General features: G+C 40.4%; 1 protein-coding gene across 16 annotated transcripts in view; it reads left to right on the forward strand.

The window, feature by feature from the left end:
- The window catches only part of heph (polypyrimidine tract-binding protein 1 heph), a 603,602-nt gene that overhangs the window by 531,018 nt on the left and 49,236 nt on the right, over nt 1-23,348 (forward strand). For all 16 annotated transcript variants that reach the window (XM_070092722.1, XM_070092729.1, XM_070092712.1 and 13 more), the window contains one exon: nt 2,101-2,152. In XM_070092722.1, the coding sequence (XP_069948823.1) occupies nt 2,101-2,152 (52 nt within the window). The remainder of the gene's footprint in view (nt 1-2,100; nt 2,153-23,348) is intronic.

Below are 23,348 nucleotides of genomic sequence, written 5' to 3' on the forward strand. Positions count from 1 at the left end.
TGCTCTCTTTTTTTTTTTTAAAGTGTGTGGTGGTAGCACAATATACTGTACACGAGGACATAAGCATATAATATGATTGACAGTGACATCATGCACCAGGTAATGTGCAACATATTGTCAGTTAGGTAAAATTAATTTAGGTTAGGTCTAGGCAGGTCTCTCAATCCTGTAATAATGTTGGTAGAATTGTTCCTACTACTACTACTAGTACTACTACTACTACTAGTACTACTACTACTAGTACTAGTACTACTACTACTAGTACTACTACTACTAGTACTACTACTACTACTAGTACTAGTACTACTACTAGTACTACTAGTACTACTACTAGTACTACTACTACTACTAGTACTACTACTACTACTAGTACTACTACTACTACTAGTCTGCTACTACTAGTAGTACTACTACTAGTACTAGTACTACGACTAGTACTACTACTACTAATGGTACTACTAGTACTAATACTACTACTACTAGTACTAATACTACTACTACTAGTACCACTACTGCTAGTACTACTACTAGTACTACTACTACTAGTACCACTACTACTACCACTACTACTAGTACCACCACCACTACTACTACCACCACCACTACCTCTTCCTGCCTATATATAGCCGTCCTGCTCCACTTCTGGTTAGTGTGACTTTGTAAATGGTCCAAGTCGGACAGAAACATCGTCGGAAGCTCCTCTCTTCTATGTGCGGGTTATTTGTGTATCGTTCCAGTCACGGTATTATGCCTTTTTTTTTTTATTTTTTTATTTAACCCTTTGAGGGTCCGTCCCGTAGATCTACGGCTTTACATTCAGGGTCCAAACCGTAGATCTACGTCATGAGCTCAGCTCACTGATAAACTGTGAGTGGTACATTTGGGCCTAGATATGAGAGAATACATCTATGTGGTATGTGTGCACCATATAAAACAGATCCTGCAGCACGCTGTGTATAATGAGAGAAAAAACTGAAATCATTTTTCGATTAAAACAGCGACATTGCAGTGTTTTTTCATATGTTTTTTATAGTTGTATTTGCGATTTCTTGGTCTCATTTGATAGAATGGAAGACATATTACAGAAATAAAGATGATTTTGATTGGTTTTAGCACTGGAAATGGCTTGAAACTGAGCTCAAAGTAGCAGAAATGTTAAATTTTCGCCGATATTCAAGAGTAAACAAACGACCTCACATGTCTAATACACGCCAGCTGGTGGGTCTAATATGCATTCACAAATATGGTGATGATATTTATACAATTATTACAGTATTGCATAACAGTAAATCTTCTATTTTTTGGTGTGAATAAAAATTCATTATGTGAATAAAAAATCAAAATGGAATTTATTTGTAAAGCCTCAAAACGTAACTAATGAACAGAGGAAATGTTAGTTTAGTTCCAGGAATACCTACATTGTTTATTCTGGACCCTATTTTGAAATTGGAATATTTTGAACTTTGTGTAAAATTGGCCAAATTAACAATTTCTGATCACTTTAATTTGTAGTTGAAACAGTTGACGTGGCGATTTCTTGTGCTCAATCGATAGAATAGAAGTAATACTAGTGAAATAGCTAAGAATTTGGTTGACTGGAATAATGTAATTGGCCTAAAATGGGAGTCAAAGTCGGCAAAATCGCCGATTCGTAAATATCGCTGACACATCAAAATTCGCGAAAGCATAATTTCGTCAATTTTCCATCAAATTTCATACTTTTTGTTTTATTACCTTCACATAAAGATTCTCTACCATTTCACAAGAAAAAATAACATTTTTTTTTTTGAAAATTCTTGGACACTGGGGCACCACTTCAGATTTGGGCCTTGGACCCTGAAGGGGTTAAGCACACTACAGTGTTCTGTTGGCAGCTTGAAGTTGTCACATTTTGGTATTGGCACTGATATATTTAATAAGACTTTCGAGAAAGTCTTGGGTGGAAATTAGTGAGAACTATTTATTAATTGTTCTCCTGTTCTCAAAGTTAGATGAAATGATGTATGCTAATTGTATTGATATTCATTGTTGTAGTTTGGGAAAGTGTGTAAGTGTAGTAATAAATTTAAATGTTTAAAATTTGTTTTTTTTTTCTTCCAGATCTTCTCCCGTGTTGGCAAAGTGCTCAAAATTGTTACCTTCACAAAGAACAGTGAGTTGACCATAATTTTATTTCTTGTTAGAGGTGAAATTATAAAAGTGTATGTACATGTGTATGAAAGTTTGTAAGAAATAAGATAATTTTCATCTAACTAAACCTTACTACATACAGTAGTAGGTTGATAAACAAAAATCATTGAAGGATGTACAGTGCTAGTCATGGCATTATGCTGCCCCTCCCCCACACACGTACCAAAACACAAACACATACCATGAAAGATTATAATACGTATATATATTTGCACACTTACTGAGGTTTTAATACTTGTTGCTGTGTCCTTTATGCTTAATCACATCCCTCAGCTGTGTAAGAAGACTCTCACACAAATTCTTGAGGGTTTGGGGAGGTATATAATTCCATGCCTGATGCAGAGCAGCCTCCAGCCGTGAGATGGAACTGATATCCTTGCCCAGTAAATTTTGTTTCACTATTGACTAAAAGGGTTTAGGTCTGGGGAATTGCCTGGCCAATCGTTAAAGAACCTCACTTCACAGTCCTTAAGTCATTGAGCTACAGATTTGGTGGTATGACACAGTGCACCGTCCCCCAAATCATTAGCAAATCTGGGTGTTTGGTGGTCCCACGGGTGTAGCGGGTCACTACCTCTGGACTGGTACACATGTGCCCCTTGGTTACAGGTGACGGTGAAGGTTGCTTCATCACCCCAAAGTACTTCTTTGCATTATCCAGGCTATGTTTCTTCTGTGGCTCGGAGAGGATCGGTTTCTTAACCAGGCGGTGACTACTGTAGCTCAGTTCTGACACGTCTGTTAACAGTCCTTACAGATACTTGTGAGAGGAGATGTGGGTTCTTTTCTTTCAATTCTCTAGCAGTTATCTTAGGTGTATTCTGTAACTGCTCCTTCAACACAGTTAAGGTATAAACAAATGTCTTCGTCAAGGAGCCAGGCTGAGGTTTGACAGATGGTAACTTGACACCGCCACCAGCCTTGAAGCGCTGCACACGGTTCCTCACTGAACGCTCACACACACCAACATTCTCCACTATTTCTTTTGTCTGGTGCCCAGCTTTGTGAAGCCCTAAACCAAAGGGAACGCTGGACAAAAGATGGGAAGGATGAGACAAAAGTGCAACACTTCCTCTCACCACGGGAGCCATGTGAGCACTGAGGAGTCACTGTGGAGTGTGGTGGCACGCCATGACGTCATGCTAACGGCTGTTACCTGGCATAATGCACTGACGAAAAAAGGCTCCCCCTGTATGATAAGCCTTTGATTTTCGTCAGGGCATTATGCTGGGGCGCTTACCCGGCATTATGCTGTGACTAGCACTGTACAACCATCCTGTCGTGTGTGAAACAAAATTCTTTTTATGTACTGTGGCAGGATTGTTATTATTTCCTTCGTTACATGAATATGTAATTTAAAAGGTAAGCTTTATATATGCATTCCTACATTTAGTATACACACCTTTACTGTGCTGTCTAGTTCTTATGCCTGTAGTATTTCCTTCTCAATTCAAGAAGCCTGATCAATTATCAGGGCATTAAAAGTTGAAACTAAATACAGTTATAGTACAGTACACCAAAGTCCATGAGGAATCTGCAGTTTTTCATACCTAACTGTTAGGCAGTTAAGAGGTTACAGAACCTCAAATCCCACCAGAAGCATATAGGCATTTCCCACAAAAACAAAAAAAAAAAAAAATCCAAAGCTGTATACAGTTTTGATGAATCGATTATTGGTGCAACTCTGAATATTTGAATTTTGTTTTGTTTACTGCGTGGAATTGTTACATGTCTCTTCAGATTTTTCAAAGTTCTGTTTTCTGCTTGTCAAATGAAATAGCTTATTAGTGGTCCTTTGCTTCTATGGAAGCAATTAGATATTTGAGGGTTTATATAAAAGGATAGAGAGAGAGTGCTACACCAGATTGCCTATCTGTTTATGTTCGTGCTATTTCTGTGAGTTTGTTTATCAGCTACCCACCTACTACCTTTTCCTTGCCCCTGCCTTCAGTTATACTCACACACACCATATAAGATAATTTTTCTATACAAAGCCATATTAGTCAAGTTTTTATTAGTCATGCCTACTTGGTTTTGTAAGTACTATAAATTTTAAGGATGGGATGACATCAAAATTTGGGGTGTTAACCAATTTTCGGTTGATACTGATACCAATACTTTTCCTCTCTATTTTATTTTTTAAAGCTATAATGACTATGTTCAGTATATGTATGGGAATATTTATTGCACAGGAAAGTTAAATAATAAATAACTTAATTCCTTACGAGATAATTATGTCATTACGGTGGTACCCCGAGTTTCGGTCATAATTCGTTCCAGAAGGCTGTTCGAGTGCCGTTACGGAACAAATTTGTTCCCATAAGGAATAATGTAAATTAGATTAGTCTGTTTCAGACCCCCTAAAATACACTTACGAAAGCACTTACAATAATACACTTGCATAATTGTTCGAGTTGGGAGCTGTAGGAAACTCAGGGTACCACTGTACTTGTCCTGTTAACATTAGTGACTGATTATCAAAGGCATTTGTTGATAGTGTGTGTGTGTGTGTATAGTGGACCCCCGGTATTCGATTGCATCGGTATTCGATAAATCCGGTATTTGATGCATTTTAACGCAAAATTTTTGCCTCGGTATCGCCTCGGTATCCGATTGAAAACCCAGTATTCGATACGATTCGTATGAGACGTGTCCACGTGTGGCCTGAACTGCCCTGTGTGTGCCAGTGTTTACAAGCCAGCCAGTGTGCGCGCATCTAAGGATACATTCGGTACATTCCATATTATCACTGTTTTTGGTGCTTGTTTCTGCAAAATAAGTCACCATGGGTCCCAAGAAAGCTTCTAGTGCCAACCCTGTGGTAAAAAGGGTGAGAATTAGTATGGAAATTAAGAAAGATTTTGAAGGGTTTGGGGCTAACCCTGAGAAGCCTATGCCGGTTGTGGAATCCACTGTGCCTACTTCAAAAATTAAGGAAATGTGTGCACAGTGGGTTGAACTGCAAGCCTTTATGGATGAAAATCACCCTAACACAGCTATTGCAAGCCATGCTGGTGACTATTACAATGACAATGTTGTGGCCCATTTTAGACAAATTGTAAAGGAACGAGAGGTACAGAGCTCTATGGACAGATTTGTTGTGCGACAGAGGTCCAGTGACTCTCAAGCTGGTCCTAGTGGCATTAAAAGAAGAAGGGAAGTAACCCTGGAAAAGGACTTGCTACCTCAAGTCCTAATGGAAGGGGATTCCCCTTCTAAACACTAACACCATCCACACTCTCCCCTCCTCCCATCCCATCAGTCATCACCAGATCTTCAATAAAGGTAAGTGTCATGTAACTGTGCATGTCTTCTTCAGTTTGTGTGTATTAAAATTAATATGTCATGTGGTAAAATTTTTTTTTTTCATACTTTTGGGTGTCTTGCATGGATTAATTTGATTTCCATTATTTCTTATGTGGAAAATTGATTCGTTTTTCAATATTTTCGGTATTCGATGAGCTCTCAGGAACGGATTAATATCGAATACCGGGGGTCCACTGTATATACAGCCTATCCTCACTTAGCAGCATACTCGTCTACTGATGACTCGGACTTACAATAGGCTCTCTGACCAGTATGCATACCTAAATAATGTATATTAGAGCTGATTTCCTCTATTCTGTTTATTACAATATACAGTGGACCCCCGGTTAACGATATTTTTTCACTCCAGAAGTATGTTCAGGTGCCAGTACTGACCGAATGTGTTCCCATAAGGAATATTGTGAAGTAGATTAGTCCATTTCAGACCCCCAAACATACACGTACAAACGCACTTACATAAATACACTTACATAATTGGTCGCATTCGGAGGTGATCGTTATGCGGGGGTCCACTGTACAGTACACTACTGTACAAACATTTAAAATACAGTGGAACCTTGGTATACAACCAGCTCCCTACTCGAACAAAGCTCAGCACTCGACCAAACGAATACGACCTGCCAGAACTTCGCTGTAAACTATTTCGTGTTTCTTCGCATTAACCCCAACTGTCCCAATGTAGATCTACGTTCTTACCGCTATCGCTCCAAACATAGATCTACGTTTTATTCTTCCTGCCTCCAAATTTGGCACGATTGGCCTGAGATGCCTGGTTAGTATAGAATGGACCTTAACCCTCGGTGTGCACTGTATTAAAAAATCTGGGACTACTTAGTATCTTGTGGGAGCACCAGTTCAACTGAGTGCCAGCTAGAGCAAACAGCATGGCAGACACCAAGGATTCACTGATGTCATGTCATATTAACACTCCCATTTTAAGAGGAAAGTGATGTTGACCCCAAATTTAGTGGCTTTGAGGTGGATGTAGCCACAAATCATCGTGGAAATATAAAAAACCTCAATAATAACCCATGTGCAACATTTGTGCAACACCCTTTCAATTTTGGTACCACTGGTAGTGTTATCCTGCCAGAATGTCTTATAACCTATGCCCTAAGTAAAAAGAAACAATTCTAGAATGTGTAATGCATGTTTGGCAGGCTGGTTGATTGGCTGTCTCTTTCTCTGTCTGTCTGGCTGTATCTATCTGTCTATCTCGTTTTCTCTTTTTCTGTCTCTATCTCACGGGAACACATATGTAAATACAATTATACATAGTGTAAATTGCCTAGGATAACCCAAAAAATCCAGACAAAATACTATACTGTGCTTGTAGATATCATGCATAATAATTATGACTGGCAAGTAATACACATTTTCACTAGTTCAGGAAGCAGACGTGATTGTATGTGATACCAGTTAGTTCATGAACAACTCTCTGAGATGAGACAAGCAGACAGAAAGATACACAGACAGATAGAAAGCTAGACAGAGAGACAGACATGTTTATGTGTAACAGTGAAAACATATAAAGCCAAGGTGGCAGTGTATGCTCATCAAATGTTACCGTTGCTGCGCTGTCAATAGTGGAGTGACACTTCTTACATCATGCTTCAAGGGAAATTATTATTATTATTACAGTGGACCCCTGGTTTTTGTAATTAATCTGTTCCAGAGAGAGTAAACCCAAATCCGACGAATTCCGAATTAATTTTCCTCATAAGAAATAATGGAAATCCAATTAATCCATTCCCGACACCCAAAAGTATTAAAAAAAATTTTTTTTACATGAAATATACATTTCCCTACACAGAAAACAATGTGACATACAGAATAAAACATTAATAAAATGACAGTTACCTTTATTGAAGACTTACTGATGAATGATAAGATGGGAGGAGAGGAGAGGATTGAGGTGTACTATTGTTTGGAAGGGGAATCCCCCTCCATAAGGACTTCACGTACCAAGTCCTTTTCCGGGGTTACTTCCCTTCTTTCTTTTTTAATGCCACTGTGACCAGCTGGAGTGTATCTAGACCCCTGTCGCTCAAAAAAATGTTTCACAGAGGTCTGCTTCTGACGTTTCTTTAAAACTTCTCTAAAATGGGACACAACATTGTCATTGTACATGTTGCCAACACTGCATGCAACAGCTTTGTCAGGGTGATGTTTGTCCATAAATGTTTGCACCTTTGTCCACATCGTACAAATGTCCTTAATCTTCGAAGAAGGCACCTTCCTCCATCTCTCTTCCTCCTCCTCTGAAGCAATTTCCTGAGCTGTGGTCTGTTGCTGTTGCAGATGAAGGTCTTGCAGCTCTGTAGTGGTTAGCTCTTCATCGTGGTCCTCCACCAACTCTTCCACATCCTCCAAACTCACATCCAACCCCATGGAATTCCAAAATGCCACAATAGATTCCACAACTGACATAGGCTCCTCAGGGTCATCCCCAAACCCTTCAAAATCCCTCTTGTACACATTGTGGCCACAATTTTCTCCAAACAGAGTTCAAAGTCCTGGAAGTCACTCCCTCCCTATAAGGTTTATGCAATGGAGGACACTGAAGTGATCTTTCCAGAACTCCCTTAGGGTCAGTTCAATATCTGAGGTCACTTCAAAGAACTTTTGAAACACTGCTTTTGTATACAGTTTTTTGAAATTTGACATGACCTACTGGTCCATGGGCTGGAGGAGAGGAGTGGTATTAGTTGGCAAGAACTTCCTTTTGATGAAACAAAACTCCTGCACCATTTGCTCTTCCAAATCTGGAGGATGAGCAGGAGCATTGTCCATTACCAGGAGGCACTTAAGCTCCAATTTATTTTCCAGGAGGCATTTTTTCACACTTGGGTCAAACATGTCATGGAACCAGTCAAGGAAAATGTCCCTCGTGACCCATGCCTTACTGTTTGCCTTCCACGTCATACACAGTTTACTCTTGATGACACTATTTTTCTTGAACATTCTGTGATTTTTAGTGTGATACATCAGTAAAGACTTCACTTTGAAATCCTCACTAGCATTACTACAAAACATGAGAGCTAGCCTGTCTTTCATAGGTTTGTGTCCTGGGAGGGCCTTTTCCTCCTGAGTAATGTAGGTCCTCTGGCATTTTCTTCCAAAAGAAGCCTGTTTCGTCACAATTGAACACTTGTTGGGGTTTGAATTTTTCAGCCTCTCTGTACCCCTTGAATTCCTAAATGTATTTTTCAGCCGCTTTTTTGTCAGAACTGGCAGCCTTATCGCACTGTGTATGGCAGTACGATTCCAGCCTTTGCTGGCCTTAAATTCACCAATACTGTACAGTGGACCCTCGCATAGCGCTATTAATCCGTTCCTGAGAGCTCAATGTTATGCGAAATTATCGTTATGCGAATTAATTTTCTCCATAAGAAATAATGGAAATCAAATTAATCCGTGCAAGACACCCAAAAGTATGAAAAAAAAAAATTACCACATGAAATATTAATTTTAATACATGCAAACTGAAGAAGACATGCACAGTTACATGACACTTACCTTTATTGAAGATCTGGTGATGATTGATGGGATGGGAGGAGGGGAGAGTGTTGATGGTCTTAGTGTTTAGAAGGGGAATCCCCTTCCATTAGGACTTGAGGTGTCAAGTCCTTTTCCGGGGTTACTTCCCTTCTTCTTTTAATGCCACTAGGACCAGCTTGAGAGTCACTGGACCTGTCGCACAACATATCTGTCCATAAAGGCCTGTACTTCTCATTCCTTTATGACTTTCCTAAAGTGTTTCACAACATTGTCATTGTAATAGTCACCAGCACGGCTTGCAATAGCTGTGTGAGGGTGATTTTCATCAAAAAAGGTTTGCACTTTAAGCCACATTGCACACATTTCCCTAATCTTTGAAGTAGGCAACTTCTTCAATTTCTCTATCCCCTCCTCCGGAGCAGTTTCCTCAGGTGTGGCCTCTTACTGTTGAAGATGATCTAGCAGCTCATCAGTGGTTAGTTCTTCATTGTCCTCCTCCACCAACTCTTCCACATCCTCCCCACTAACCTCACCAATATGAGCACTAGTTCCAGGCATTTTTTTTCCTGTTCACCTGGATGTTAGTCAACTGTTGTGGGTCGCATCCTGGGGGACAAGATTAAGGACCCCAGTGGAAATAAGTTAGACAGTCCTCGATGATGCACTGACTTTATTGGGTTACCCTGGGTGGCTAACCCTCCGGGGTTAATCGTTTCTCGGTAATTGTTTCACGTTAAGCCACACCAACAACACACTCTCCACATCTTCGAGTAATACAGCTGATGGTGGTGCAGCAGCAACAACAGCTGACTGTGGTGCAGCAACAGCTGACTGGTCCAGTAACAGCTGACTGTGGTACAATAGTATTTATCACCCTTTTTACCACAGGGTTGGCAGTAGAAGCTTTCTTTGGGTCCATGGTGGCTTATTTAGCAGTTACAAGCACTATAAATAATGGAATAATACAAAATGTATCGAATGTATGCATGCAACCGGCCACCCTGGCTTGTAAACAATGACAGCAAGGCAGGCGCTCAGGCTGGACGGACAGGTGCGGGACGAGTCATTTTCAGAAACAGCTGATGGTGGTGCAACAGCAGCTGACACTGGTGCAACAGCAGCTGACACTGGTGCAGCAACAGCTGACTGATGCAGCAACAGCTGACTGGTCCAGCAACAGCTGACTGATGCAGCAACAGCTGACTGGTCCAGCAACAGCTGACTGATCCAGCAACAGCTGACTGGTCCAGCAACTGCTGAATGTGGTGCAGCAGCAGCTGACTGATCCAGCATCAGCTGATTGTGGTGCAGCAGCAGCTGACTGATGCAGCAACAGCTGGCTGGTCCAGCAACAGCTGATTGTGGTGCAGCAGCAGCTGACTGATCCAGAAACAGCTGACTGGTCCAGCAACAGCTGAACGTGGTGCAGCAGCAGCTGACTGATCCAGCAACAGCTGATTATGGTGCAGCAGCAGCTGACTGATCCAGCAACAGCTGACTGGTCCAGCAACAGCTGATCGTGGTCCAGCAACAGCTGATCGTGGTGCAGCAGCAGCTGACTGATCCAGCAGCAGCTGACTGGTCCAGCAACAGCTGACTGTGGTGCAGCAGCAGCTGACTGATCCAGCAACAGCTGACTGGTCCAGCAACAGCTGACCGTGGTGCAGCAGCAGCTGACTGATCCAGCAACAGCTGACTGGTTCAGCAGCAGCTGATCGTGGTGCAGCAGCAGCTGACTGATCCAGCAACAGCTGACTGATCCAGCAACAGCTGACTGGTCCAGCAACAGCTGACTGTGGTATGACAGTATTTCTCGCCCTTTTTACCACAGGGTTTGCCAGGGGCCCATGGTCACTTATTTTGCAGATGAAATAAAAAACGCTGTAATAATACAAAATGTTCTGATTGTATGCTTTGATGTTACCGCGGAGGCTGGCTTGTAAACAATGCCACCAGCGGAACGTGTGAGGCTGGCTCAGGCCACACATTAGACGCGTCTCGGACGAATAGTGTTGAGCGAGTTTTTTAGCGGTATGCGAGGCAAAATTTTAGCGATAAAATGTATCAGTATGCGGATTGAACGTTATGTGATGCCAATGGTATGCGAGGGTCCACTGTATCAGCACTAATTCCAGGCATTTTCTTTACGAGATCATCATGGAACTGCCTTGCCTTTTCACATACTATTGACTGCATAACACTATCTTCGGATAATTGTTTCTCATTGATCCACACCAACAATAAAAGTCTCCACATCTTCCAGTACAGTGGACCCTTGGTTTTTGTGTTTAATCCGTTCCAGAGCTATCAGCCAAAACTGAAATCGGCCAAAACCGAAACCATTTTCCCCATAAGAAATAATATAAATGGAATTAATCCATTCCAGACACCCAGAAGTATAAACCAAAAAATTTTTTTTTATTTTCTTTTTTACCTTAAAGATAGATTTACATGCACAAAAGAATGAACATTACACATGACACTTGCCTTTATTGAAGGCTGTTGCTGATGGATGGAAGACAGGGAGGAGGGAAGAGAGGTTATTGTTTGGAAGGGGAATCCCCCTCCAATATACCAAATCCTTATCAGAGGTCACTTCCCTAGCTTTAATATAGATTTACATGCAGAAAAGAATGACAAATAAAGATAAAGCACTAATAAAATGTATAAATGAATATTTAACATCACACTTTATTGAAAAGACTTGTTGGTGTATGGCAGATGGGGCGGAGGGGAGAGGGAGGCGAGTTTATTGTTGGAGGATATGACAATAATATCAACTTTGCAGTTTATTTATCTATCACAATTCAACTAATATGACATAATAAACAATATTAATAACATAGAAACATGACATATACTCTAGAATGAATAAAATAAGTCATGTATGTAATGACAGGTGTTATATTGTTGTTGTTGGGTGTATTAGGGCCACTGAGAGCATAAGCTGTCCATAATGTTGGTGAAGCAGGAGCTGAGGCAGCAATGTTTTCTGTTGCCTTATATAACTCCAGCAACATTGGAGGAGTTAGTAGAATTGCTGAATCACTGAAGGCACCCTCTACCACCACCACTTTTGTATTTTTTTACAAATTTTTTCTTGAATTATATCGTGTTTCTTACATTCATTTGGGCCCAATCACACACACTAAAGTGGCAAAATCAATGGATTATTACGAAATGTTTCGTATGACCTAGCATGATATGTTCACTCACCGAGAAACAGCGCTACACTTGCTGAGAATGGTGTGGAAGGCGGCTTTGTCTGCTTGCTGGACACTGGACAGGTTCTGTACAATTGACAAAAACCGAGGTAATCAACAAAACCAGAATAAAAAAAATCAACGAAATAATTCAGCCAAAACTGAAATCGGCGATAACAAGATCGACGAAAATGGGGGGTTCAGCCTCAAACCCTTCAAAATCCTTCTTTTGTAAATATTGTGTGGCCACAATTTTCTCCAAGCAGAGTTCAAAATCCTGGAAGTCACTCATGGATGAGAGGAGTGGTGTTAGGAGGCAAGAACTTCATTGTTACAAACCTGAATTTCTTAGAAAGCTGGTCTTCCAAGTCTGGAGGATAAGTAGGAGCATTGTCCATTAACAGGAGGCACTGGAGTGGCAATTTATTATCCAGGAGGTATTTCTTCACACTCGAGCCAAACACTTCATTGAACCATTCCAAGAAGATTTCCCTAGTGACCCATGCCCTACTGTTAGCCTTCTACATCATACACAATTTACTCTTGACAATACTGTTTTTCTTGAACACACTGGGATTTTCAGAGTGATACAGCAATAAAGGCTTCATTTTGAAATCCCTACTAGCATTACTACATTACTGTCTTTCATAGGCTTGTGCCCTGGGAGTGCCTTTTCCTCCTGCGTAATGTAGGTCCTCCTTGGCATTTTCTTCCAAAAGAGGCCTGTTTCATCACAATTGAACACTTGTTGGGGGTTGGAATTTTACAGCCTCTACATAACATTTGAATTCCCACACAAATTTTTCAGCCGTGTGTTTCTCTGAACTGGCACCCTCGCTGTGCCTTACAACACTGTGTATGCCATTTCGTTTCTTGAATTTTTCACACCAGCGTTTGTTGGCCTTAAATTCGCCTACAGGCAGTTTATGAGGTCGTCATGCAACTGTATTGCCTTTTCACAAATACAGTGGACCCTCGACCAGTGGTATTAATCCGTTCCAGAGAGCTAGCCGTTAGTCGAATTAATTTTCCCCATAAGAAATAATGGAAATAGAATTAATCCGTTCCAGACACCCAAAAGTATTAAACAAAATATTTTTTTTACATGAAACGTGCATTTCCCTACACAAAAACGAATGGGACATGCAAAATAAATAATAAATGCCACTTACCTTTATTGTGGAGTTATTGATGAGTGATGAGATGGTAGGAGGGAAGATGATGCAGGTTTTTATTGTTTGGAAGGGGAATCCCCTTCCATAAAGACTTGATGTACTAAGTGGGGTTACCTCCCTTCTTGGTTTTTTAATGCCACTAGGACCAGATTGAGAGTCACCGGACCCCTGTCGCACCAAAAATCTATGCAGAGAGCTCTGTTTCTTAAGTACCCTTAGGATTTCCCTAAAATTGGACAAGAGTGTCATTGTACATGTTGCCAATATGGCTTGCACCTTCTGTGACAGGATAAAATTCATCTATAAATGCTTGCCCCCTTTGTAAACATTGAACACATTTCCTTAATCCTTGATGAAGTCATCTTCTTCCGTCTCTCTTCCTCCTGCCCTGAAGAACATTCCTGAGATGTGATCTCTTGCTGTTGCACCTGAAGCTCTTGCAGGTCTGCAGTGGTTAGTTCTTCCTCGTTGTTCTGCACCAACTCTTCCACATCATTGCCGCAAACCTCCAACCCCAATGACTTCCCCAATGACAATAGCTTCCACTACTGGCATAGGCTCCTGAAGGTTAGCCCCAAACCCTTCAAAATCCCCCTCTTGTACACATTGTGGCCACAGTTTCCTCCAAGCAGAGTTCAAAGTCCTGGTAGTCACTCCCTCCCAAGCCTTACCTATAAGGTTTATGCAACTGAGGATGTTGAAGTGATCTTTCCAAAACTTTCTTAGGGTCAACTGAGTGTCTGAGGTCACTTCAAAGCACTTTTAAAACACTGCTTTTGTGTAGAGTTTTTTGAAGTTTGAAATGACCTGCTGGTCCATGGGCTGGAGGAGAGGAGTTGTATTAGGAGGCAAAAATTTAACTTTAACAAAATCAAACTCCCCATTAGGAGGCAAAAATTTAACTTTAACAAAATCAAACTCCCCTGCAATTTCCTCTTGCAAGTCGTGAGGATGAACAGGAGCATTGTCCATTACCCGGAGGCACTTGCGTAACAATTTCTTTTCCTGGAGGTATTTTGTCGCAGTGGGGCCAAACACACCATAAAACCAGTCCAAGAAAATTCCCTTGTGACCCGTGTCTTACTGTTTGATCTCCACAGCACACACAAATTACCCTTGACGATATTATTTTTCTTGAACACTCTGGGAGTTTCAGGGTGATATACCAATAAAGGCTTCACTTTGCAATCACCACTAGCATTACTACACAACATCAATGTCAGCCTGTCTTTCATTGGCTTGTGTCCTGGGAGTGCCTTTTCCTCCTGAGTAATGTAGGTCCTGTTTGGCATTTTCTTCCAAAATGGGCCTGTTTCTTCACAATTAAACACTTGTTCAGGTTTTAAGTTTTCAGTCTATATAATTCCTTAAAATCCTTCACATATTTTTTGTCTGAACTGGCAACCTCACCATGCCTTACCACACTGGTGGCTCTGGTGGCCTGGTGGTTAACGCTCTCGCTTCACACGGCGAGGGCCTGGGTTCGATTCCCAGCCAGAGTAGAAACATTGGACGTGTTTCTTTCCACCTGTTGTCTATGTTCCCCATCAGTAAAATGGGTACCTGGGTGTTAGTCGACTGGTGTGGGTCGCATCCTGGGACACTGACCTAAGGAGGCCTGGTCACAGACCGGGCCGCGGGGGCGTTGACCCCCGGAACTCTCTCCAGATAAACTGTGTATACCACTACAATTCTTAAATCTCTCAAACCAGCCTTTGCTGGCCTTAAGTTTATCAGTATCATCACTATTTTGGGGCATTTTCTTAATGAGATCATCATGCAACTGTCTTGCCTTTTCACAAATTATAGACTGAGAAATACTATCTCCTCATACGTAATTGTTTTTTGTTTATCCATACCAATAACAGTCTCTCTACCTCTTCAATTATTTGCGGTCTCTGTTTTAAAAACATACTTGCACCTTTCGCAGCAACAGCTTCCTTGATTGCCTTTCTGTTCACCAAGACAGTACTGATGGTTGAATGGGTTTGTCGTATGTCCTTTCCAACTCGGACATACGCACTCCACTTTCGTATTTTTCAATTATCTTTCTTCATTTTCATCATAATTTTTGCCCTTTTTAACACAGGCTTGGCACTAGAAGCTTTCTTGGGGTCCATGGTGGCTTATTTAGCAGTTACAAGCACTAAAAACACTGGAATAATCCAAAATACAGTGGACCCCCGCATAACGATCACCTCCGAATGCGACCATTATGTAAGTGTATTTATGTAAGTGCGTTTGTACGTGTATGTTTGGGGGTCTGAAATGGACTAATCTACTTCACAATATTCCTTATGGGAACAAATTCGGTCAGTACTGGCACCTGAACATACTTCTGGAGTGAAAAAATATCGTTAACCGGGGGTCCACTGTATATGGCAGGTACACGTGGAAGCAACCGCAACAGCTTGTAAACAATGGCACACTGAGTCTTGGAGTGGCTGGTCCTGCTCATGCCATGCTCCTGGTGCATGGACACGTTTCGGACAAACGCCATTAGACGAGTTTTTCGCGATTGGTAGAGCCATTTTTTTACGCCAAAGAGTGCCGTTAGACGAATTTGCCGTTACTTGATGCTGCCATTGGGTGGGGGTCCACTGTAATAGAATGCTCAACACTATCTTCTGCTTCTCCTGCTAACTCACTCTTTCTTATCCACACCAACAACAATTTCTCCACTTCTTCAATTGTTTGGGATCTCTGTTTGGTTATTGCACTCACCCCTTTTGCAGCATCGCTTCCATGATTTCTTTTCTCTTTGCCACAATGGAGCTGATTGTTGATGGCGACTTCCCATACATCCTGGCGAGTTCAGCGATGCATATGCCACTATCATATTTTCTTAGGATTTCTTTTTTCAGTTGTACAGTGTTCCTTACTTTCTTTACCAAAGCACTGGCACTAGGAGCTTTCTTTGGGGCCGTGATCGCTTATTTAGCAGTCATGCACAATAAACAAGTGGCAAAAACAATGGATTATTATGAAATGTTTCGTATGACCTGGCAGGATATGTTCACTTACTGAGAAACCACGCTACTCTGGCTGAGAATGGTGTGGGAGGTGGCTTTGTCTGCGCACTTGGCACTGGACAGATTCCATAAGATCGACAAAAACGGAGGTATTCAAGGAAAACGGAGCAAAAAAATTGACAAAAGTTGGCCAAAACTGAAATTGGCAATAACGGAGATCGATGAAAACACAGGGTCCACGTACTCTATACAGCTTAAATGATGTAACACAGGAAAGAAAGCTTACACAAAAATGACTAACGGAGAATGGAAACTATGTACTATTACATATCAGACAAACTGATAGCAATACTGAAACTACAGAATTGTAAAACATGGTATGCCCATGCGCTCTGTACCCGAGCCTATGGATTAGAATTCCATATTACTGTGGACCCCCGCCTTATGAATGCATCGCGTTACGTTAAATCCGCCGTACGAAGCATTCAACGCAAAAATTTTGGCTTGCCTCACAATAAAAAACTCTCCTTACGTGATTCGTCTGGGACGCATCCCATGTGTGGCCTCAGCGCCAGTATTTACAGGCCAGCCAGTGCGGTCGCATCTACGCATACATTCGGTACATTTCACATTATCCCAGTGTTTTTAGTGCTTGTAACTGCAAAATAAGTCACCATGGACCCCAAGAAAGCTTCTAGTGCCATCCCTGTGGTAAAAAGGGCGAGAATTAGTATGGAATTGAAAAAAGAGATTAAGGAAATGTGTGCAGAGTGGGTTGAACTGCAAACCTTTACGGATGAAAATCACCCTGACACAGCTACTGCAAGTTGTGTTGGCAACCTGTACAATAACAATGTTATGGCCCATTTTAGGAAAGTCTTAAGGGAACAGGAGGTACAGAGCTCTATGGACAGATTTGTTGTGCGACAGAGGTCCAGTGACTCTCAAGCTGGTCCTAGTGGCATTAACCCCTTGACTGTCGCAACCCCCAATCCTGAGGTGTCTCCTGGTGTCGCAAAATTAAAAAAAAAAAATTATTATTTCTTATGAAATGATAGAGAATCTTTTCCCAATTGTAATGACACCAAAGGAACAAAATTTGATGGAAAACTGACAGAATTACGCTCTCGCAAAGTTAGCGACCTCGGCAATACTTACGAATTGGCGATTTCACCCACTTTGAGCCCTATTTTCAGCTAATTCCATTGTTCCAGTCGACCAAACTCACCTATTTCTTTAGAACTCCATTTTTTCTATCGATTGAGTACAAGAAACTGCCCATTTACCGATTTTGACTACCCAATAACATGGTCAGAAATTTGCAATTTGGCCAATTTCATGAAAATTAAAAAAATATGACAATTTCAAAATAGGGTCCATAATGGACAATGTAGACATTCCTGGCTCTAAAATAACATTGTCTTTGTTTATCAGTCACGTCTCCAGGCCCCTCTGATACTACTCTTGCTTTCTATTTTGAATTTTTATTCAAACAAAAAATAGAAGATTTACTGTTATGCAATATTGTAATAATTGTATAAATAATGTCAACTCATTCATGACTGCATATTAGAATGGCTACTTGGACATTTATTGGAAAATGACATCATTTGTTTACCTTTGAACATTGACAAAAATCAAACATTCCCTCTACTTCGAGCTCCATTTCAAGGTTCATTTCATGGTAAAACCAATCAAGATCACCTCTATTTCTATAACATGTTTTCCACTCTATCAAATGATACCAAGAAAATGAGAATACAACCATAAATACTATACAAAATTAGACCACAAAGTCGGCATTTTAATTAAAAAAAATCGTCGGAGTTTTTTTTTTTTTCATTGTACACTGTGTGCTGCAGGATTTTTTTATATAGTGCACACTGACCACACAGACCCATTCTCTCGCATGTGGGCCTACCAGCTTTCTCCTGCTTAATTTGAAGCCACTAGAATTTGAGTATATGTACGTCAAAAACAGTGGCTTGTAAGACGTATATATACGACCAAAACAGTCAGAGGGTTAAAAGAAGAAGGGAAGTAACCCCGGAAAAGGACTTGCTACCTCAAGACCTAATGTAAGAGGATTCCCCTTCTAAACAATAACTTCCACACACTCCCCTCCTCCCATCCCATTAATCATCACCAGATCTTCAATGAAGGTAAGTGTCATGTATTCTTTTCTTGGTAGAGTAGTAATTGTGCATGTTTTCTTCAGTTTGTGTGTATTAAAATTAATATTTCATGCAGTAAAAATTTTTTTTTTTTCCATACTTTGGGGTGCCAGGAAAGGATTAATTTAATACCCATTATTTCTTATGGGGAAAATTAATTCAGCTAACGATAATTTTGGCTTACGATGAGCTCTCAGGAACGGATTAATATCGTAAGGCAAGGGTCCACTGTATATGTGCTTGCATCAGGAGTGACGTGTCTAGTTGTACCGGGCACCTGATGTTTGAGCCATTGATGGCAAAGCGAACTAAAACATCTCAGAATTTTGGCGGGCTTCTCAGGAGGCATGTTAAAATATTGGCAGGTTGATCCCCAACTAGTTACTGTATTGTTATTTGCTTAAAACCACTCATGGATGCTGTACTGCTCGTGAAGACTGGCATTTCAGACAGGAGGAGAATGAAAAAAGTCCTGTAGCTTCCTTGGCCACGTGTCAACAGTATTATGTAATATATATAATTCCTAATGTATTGTACTGTATATGCCATCTTTATATCAACAATGTACACCTACCATCCGACTTACGACCTGCTCAACATACGTCCACTCGAGTTACGACCGTGCATCTGGCAGCTGAGCTGGGCCGGCTGATGCACACCACTGTACAATAATTGACAATACTCACGGCGGCAATGGGTCATGCAGGCAGCATCAGTTTGAGTAACCCTGCCCTATCAGTGGCATCATACTGTATTATGTGTTAATTGTACTAACTGGACAGTAAATTTCACCATGGCCCCTAAGATGAAGTCTGAATCTTGCACTGGAGATTGTGGCAAGAAAGGCTCTTACTCTCGAACTCTCTGTTTTCAGTGTTGCACATAAACCTGTCTGTATCTGTCTGCCTGTATATCTGTGTATCTGTGTGTGTCTGTTTATCTGTCTTTGTCTACCTGTGTGTCTTTGTCTACCTGTGTGTGTCTTTCTGTCTACCTGTGTGTCTGTCTTTGTCTACCTGTGTGTGTCTTTCTATCTACCTGTGTCTGTCTATCTACCTGTGTCTGTCTTTCTGTCTGCTTGTCTGTCTCAGAGCCCCTCAATAATAATCACTGAGGCACATTAAATGTGTATAAAATGTTAATATAGACATTTTGCTTAATACATCTATGATCCCCTTTTAAAAATTATATAATAAACATGCTACATAACATATAAACATATAAATTAACAAATATGAGATGTTTTTCTGGTCGGCTTGACAGAGTGAACAGAAACCATTTGTGTCCAGGCTGGCAACAACAACAACAACAACGTTTGTTTACATAACTCACCAACCTTCTACCCTCTCATTCTCTCTCGTTTAATCTTGTTTACTCACCTCTCACTCCAATTAAGACTACAGATATTTTAAGGTAAGTAATGAGTGGACACGATTATTATATTATAGTTTAATAATAATATTAATATTAGTACATATGTATTATTGTAATAATAATAATAATAATTATTAATATTATTATTAATTTAGGGCACTGGAGCACAGATCCACTGTATAGCACTTCGTCTGGATTTTTTGGGTTATCCTAGGTAATTTATAATATGTATGATAACTTCATTTACGTGTACCTGTGTGTGTGTGTGTGAGAGAGAGAGAGAGAGAGAGAGAGACAGACAGACAGACAGACAGACAGACAGACACAGAGACAGAGAGAGAGAGACACAGAGACAGAGAGAGAGAGACAGAGAGAGAGAGAGAGAGAGACAGAGAGAGAGAGAGACAGAGAGAGAGACAGACAGCCACATTCTGTCAGCCACCCACCCACTCACCCACCCAGCCAGCCAGATACGTATTACACATGTTCCAGAGTTGTTTCTCTTTACTTAGGGTATAGGTTATGCTACATTCTGGCAGGATGACACTACCAGTGGTATTCTCCCATTCCACTGTGTCGACAATACATAAAGATAACAGTAATATATGATACTGTATGCGATGTAAAATTTACAATACAGTTCGCTACCATGTATACATTATATGCAGTACATAAATAATTAAAATATAACAATAGAAGTAAATTATGGTAAAAAGAATGAAATAATGATTGTACATTACATTACAGTACTATGTAGGTAGTTTATATAGGAAAAGTTTGACATTATGCCCTACCCAGTATGTCAGCAATTTTTAAAGGTTCAACTTGTGTCCATTTTGACTTACGACCGGTTGGTCGGAACCAAGCTTGGTCGTAAGTCGGATGGTAGGCGTATTTCTTAAACCTTTTGTACCATGTTATGTAATAAAATTTACCTATTGGTAAAAAATAATGAAAAGATGGGGTGGTAGGGGAAGTGGAATATTCAAACGCCTTCAGGAAGAAATCCAAATATTCTTCCTTGAAGCCTCTTTATCCACTTCTCCGAGGCTATTCCTAATACTGATTTTAAGCAGTCTTCCTGCCCAACCCTTAGCTGTACCCTGCACATGTGCCACCAGTATTCCTCAGAGCGTGACATGTCCAGTGGTAATGGGCACCTGATGTTCAAATCATTGATGGCCCAGAGGACTAAGGCATTTCAGAATTTTGGCTGGCTTCTCGAGAGGCATGCTAAAATGTCAAGAGTTCAGTCCCCAACTAATTGCAAAATATATGTAATTTATATATACAGCCTCTCCTCACTTAGCAATGGAATTCCGTTCCTAAGACCAAGTCGGTAAACGAACTTGTCGCTAAGTTAGGAGCATACTGGGTTTGTGTCAACCATCTTCGATATTGTTTTAATGCCACCTTTGCACCATTTATAACATTTCTGATATATTTTTAAATGTTTATACATTAGTATTCTGTATATTGTAATAAAGAGAATAGAGGAAATCAGCTCTAATAGATATTATTTAGGTACGAATACTGGTCAGAGAGCCCGGTGTAAGTCCAAGTCGTTGGTAAATGAGTATGTTGCTAAGTGAGGAGAGGCAGTTTACATTTTTTTTAATATGTTGGTGGCCTCCCAAGAAAAGAAACACTTTTGCCATAATTCACACAATATCACTGTCTTTGCAGAAGTGCCCAGATATGACAGTTAACCCTATTAGGGTCGACAGGCCCTCTCCCAGACTCGTTGTCAGGGTCAAGAAATTTAAAAAAAAAAAAAATATTTTTTCTTGTGAAAATTTTTTTTTGCCATCAATACTTACTGAGATATGGAGGCGTGAAGTTAACAGAAAATGAGCCGTATGTGGCATCATCGCCGACTGCCTGTCACCCGGTATTTTCTTATTTTCTTTTTTTTTTCTACTTTTTTCTATTTTTTTTTTTTTTCAAGTAACTTTTATGGCCTGTGAAACCAATTTGAGCACTATTTTGTAAGTTTTTTCTCTATTTACTACACAATAGCTGCACAAACACTGTTGTCTCTACATTGTTTACAAAACTTGTTTACACAAACGATATAAAATGTTGTTTATTACTATTTTTCTATATTTTATATACCTATATACAGTCACAGAACATGTTTTTAGAAGTTTTGCAGCCTGTGGAACTCTTTGAAACATGGTGTCATGCACAGTGGTGTTTTATACTCCTCACACACAAAACGAGCATCTCTGCATTGTTGTGGGCGTTTTTTTTTTTTTTATGTGCACAGACATAACACCTCTTCTGAGCCTTTTTCTTGAAAGCAGTAGCAGGCAGTTGTATTAGGAAGTGATCACCATGCTTCAGACGAGAAGGTAGTTGTTGATAATTTAGTGGGCGGTTTTCTATTGCAGGTGTTGTTCCTTGGCACTTGAATACTATTTGTCTGATGACAGACAAACAAAATTCGCCATATGATGGTTTGTTTCTGGTCCTCATCTTATACATATTACAGTGGTCCCTTGTTTTTCGTAGTTAATCCGTTCCTGGAGTTGCTACTATGATCGAAATCTATGATTTTCGAATCAATTTTCCCCATAAGAAATAATGTAAATACAATTAATCCGTTCCTGACACCCAGAATTATTAAAACAAAAAAATTTTTTTTACATGAAATATAGATTATTATTTTATTATTATCACACTGGCCGATTCCCACCAAGGCAGGTGGCCCGAAAAAGAAAAACTTTCACCATCATTCACTCCATCACTGTCTTGCCAGAAGGGTGCTTTACACTACAGTTTTTAAACTGCAACATTAACACCCCTCCTTCAGTACTTAAACAATACAATGGGAAATGATGAATGAAACATTAACAGCATAACACTTACCTTTATTGGAGATTCTTCTTAGTGTATGAGAGACTGGAGGAGGAGAGAGATTGGATTGTTTACAGTTTAGAAAGGGAATCACCTTCCAGCAACACCTCAGGTACCAATTGCTTTTCTGGGGTTGCTTCTCTTCTCTGTTTCTTAATGCCACTAGGACCAGCTTGAGAGTCACTGGAGTCCTGTCTCGCAAAATAACTGGAGAGAGCTCTGTTTCTTGCGTCTCTTTAACACTTCCCTAAAATGGCCCAAGACTTTGTCACTGTACATGTTGCCAACATGGCATGCAACAACCTTGTAGGGTGATGTTTCTCCATAAATCTTTCCATCTTACCCCACATAGCAAAAATCTCTTTAATTTCTGAAGAAGGCACCTTCTTCCATCTCTCTTCCTCCTCCTCTGCAGCAAGATTCTGAGCTGCGATCTGTTGCTCTTTCTGCTGAAGCTCTTGCAGCTCCTCAGTTGTGAGCTCTTCTTTACCACAGGCTTGGCCCTAGGAGCTTTCTTTGGAGCCATGGTAGCTTATTTAGTACCTGCAAGCACTAAAATGAGTGGAATATTAT

Source organism: Cherax quadricarinatus, chromosome 40, assembly GCF_038502225.1.
Source record: "Cherax quadricarinatus isolate ZL_2023a chromosome 40, ASM3850222v1, whole genome shotgun sequence".
Classification (NCBI taxonomy): domain Eukaryota; kingdom Metazoa; phylum Arthropoda; class Malacostraca; order Decapoda; family Parastacidae; genus Cherax; species Cherax quadricarinatus.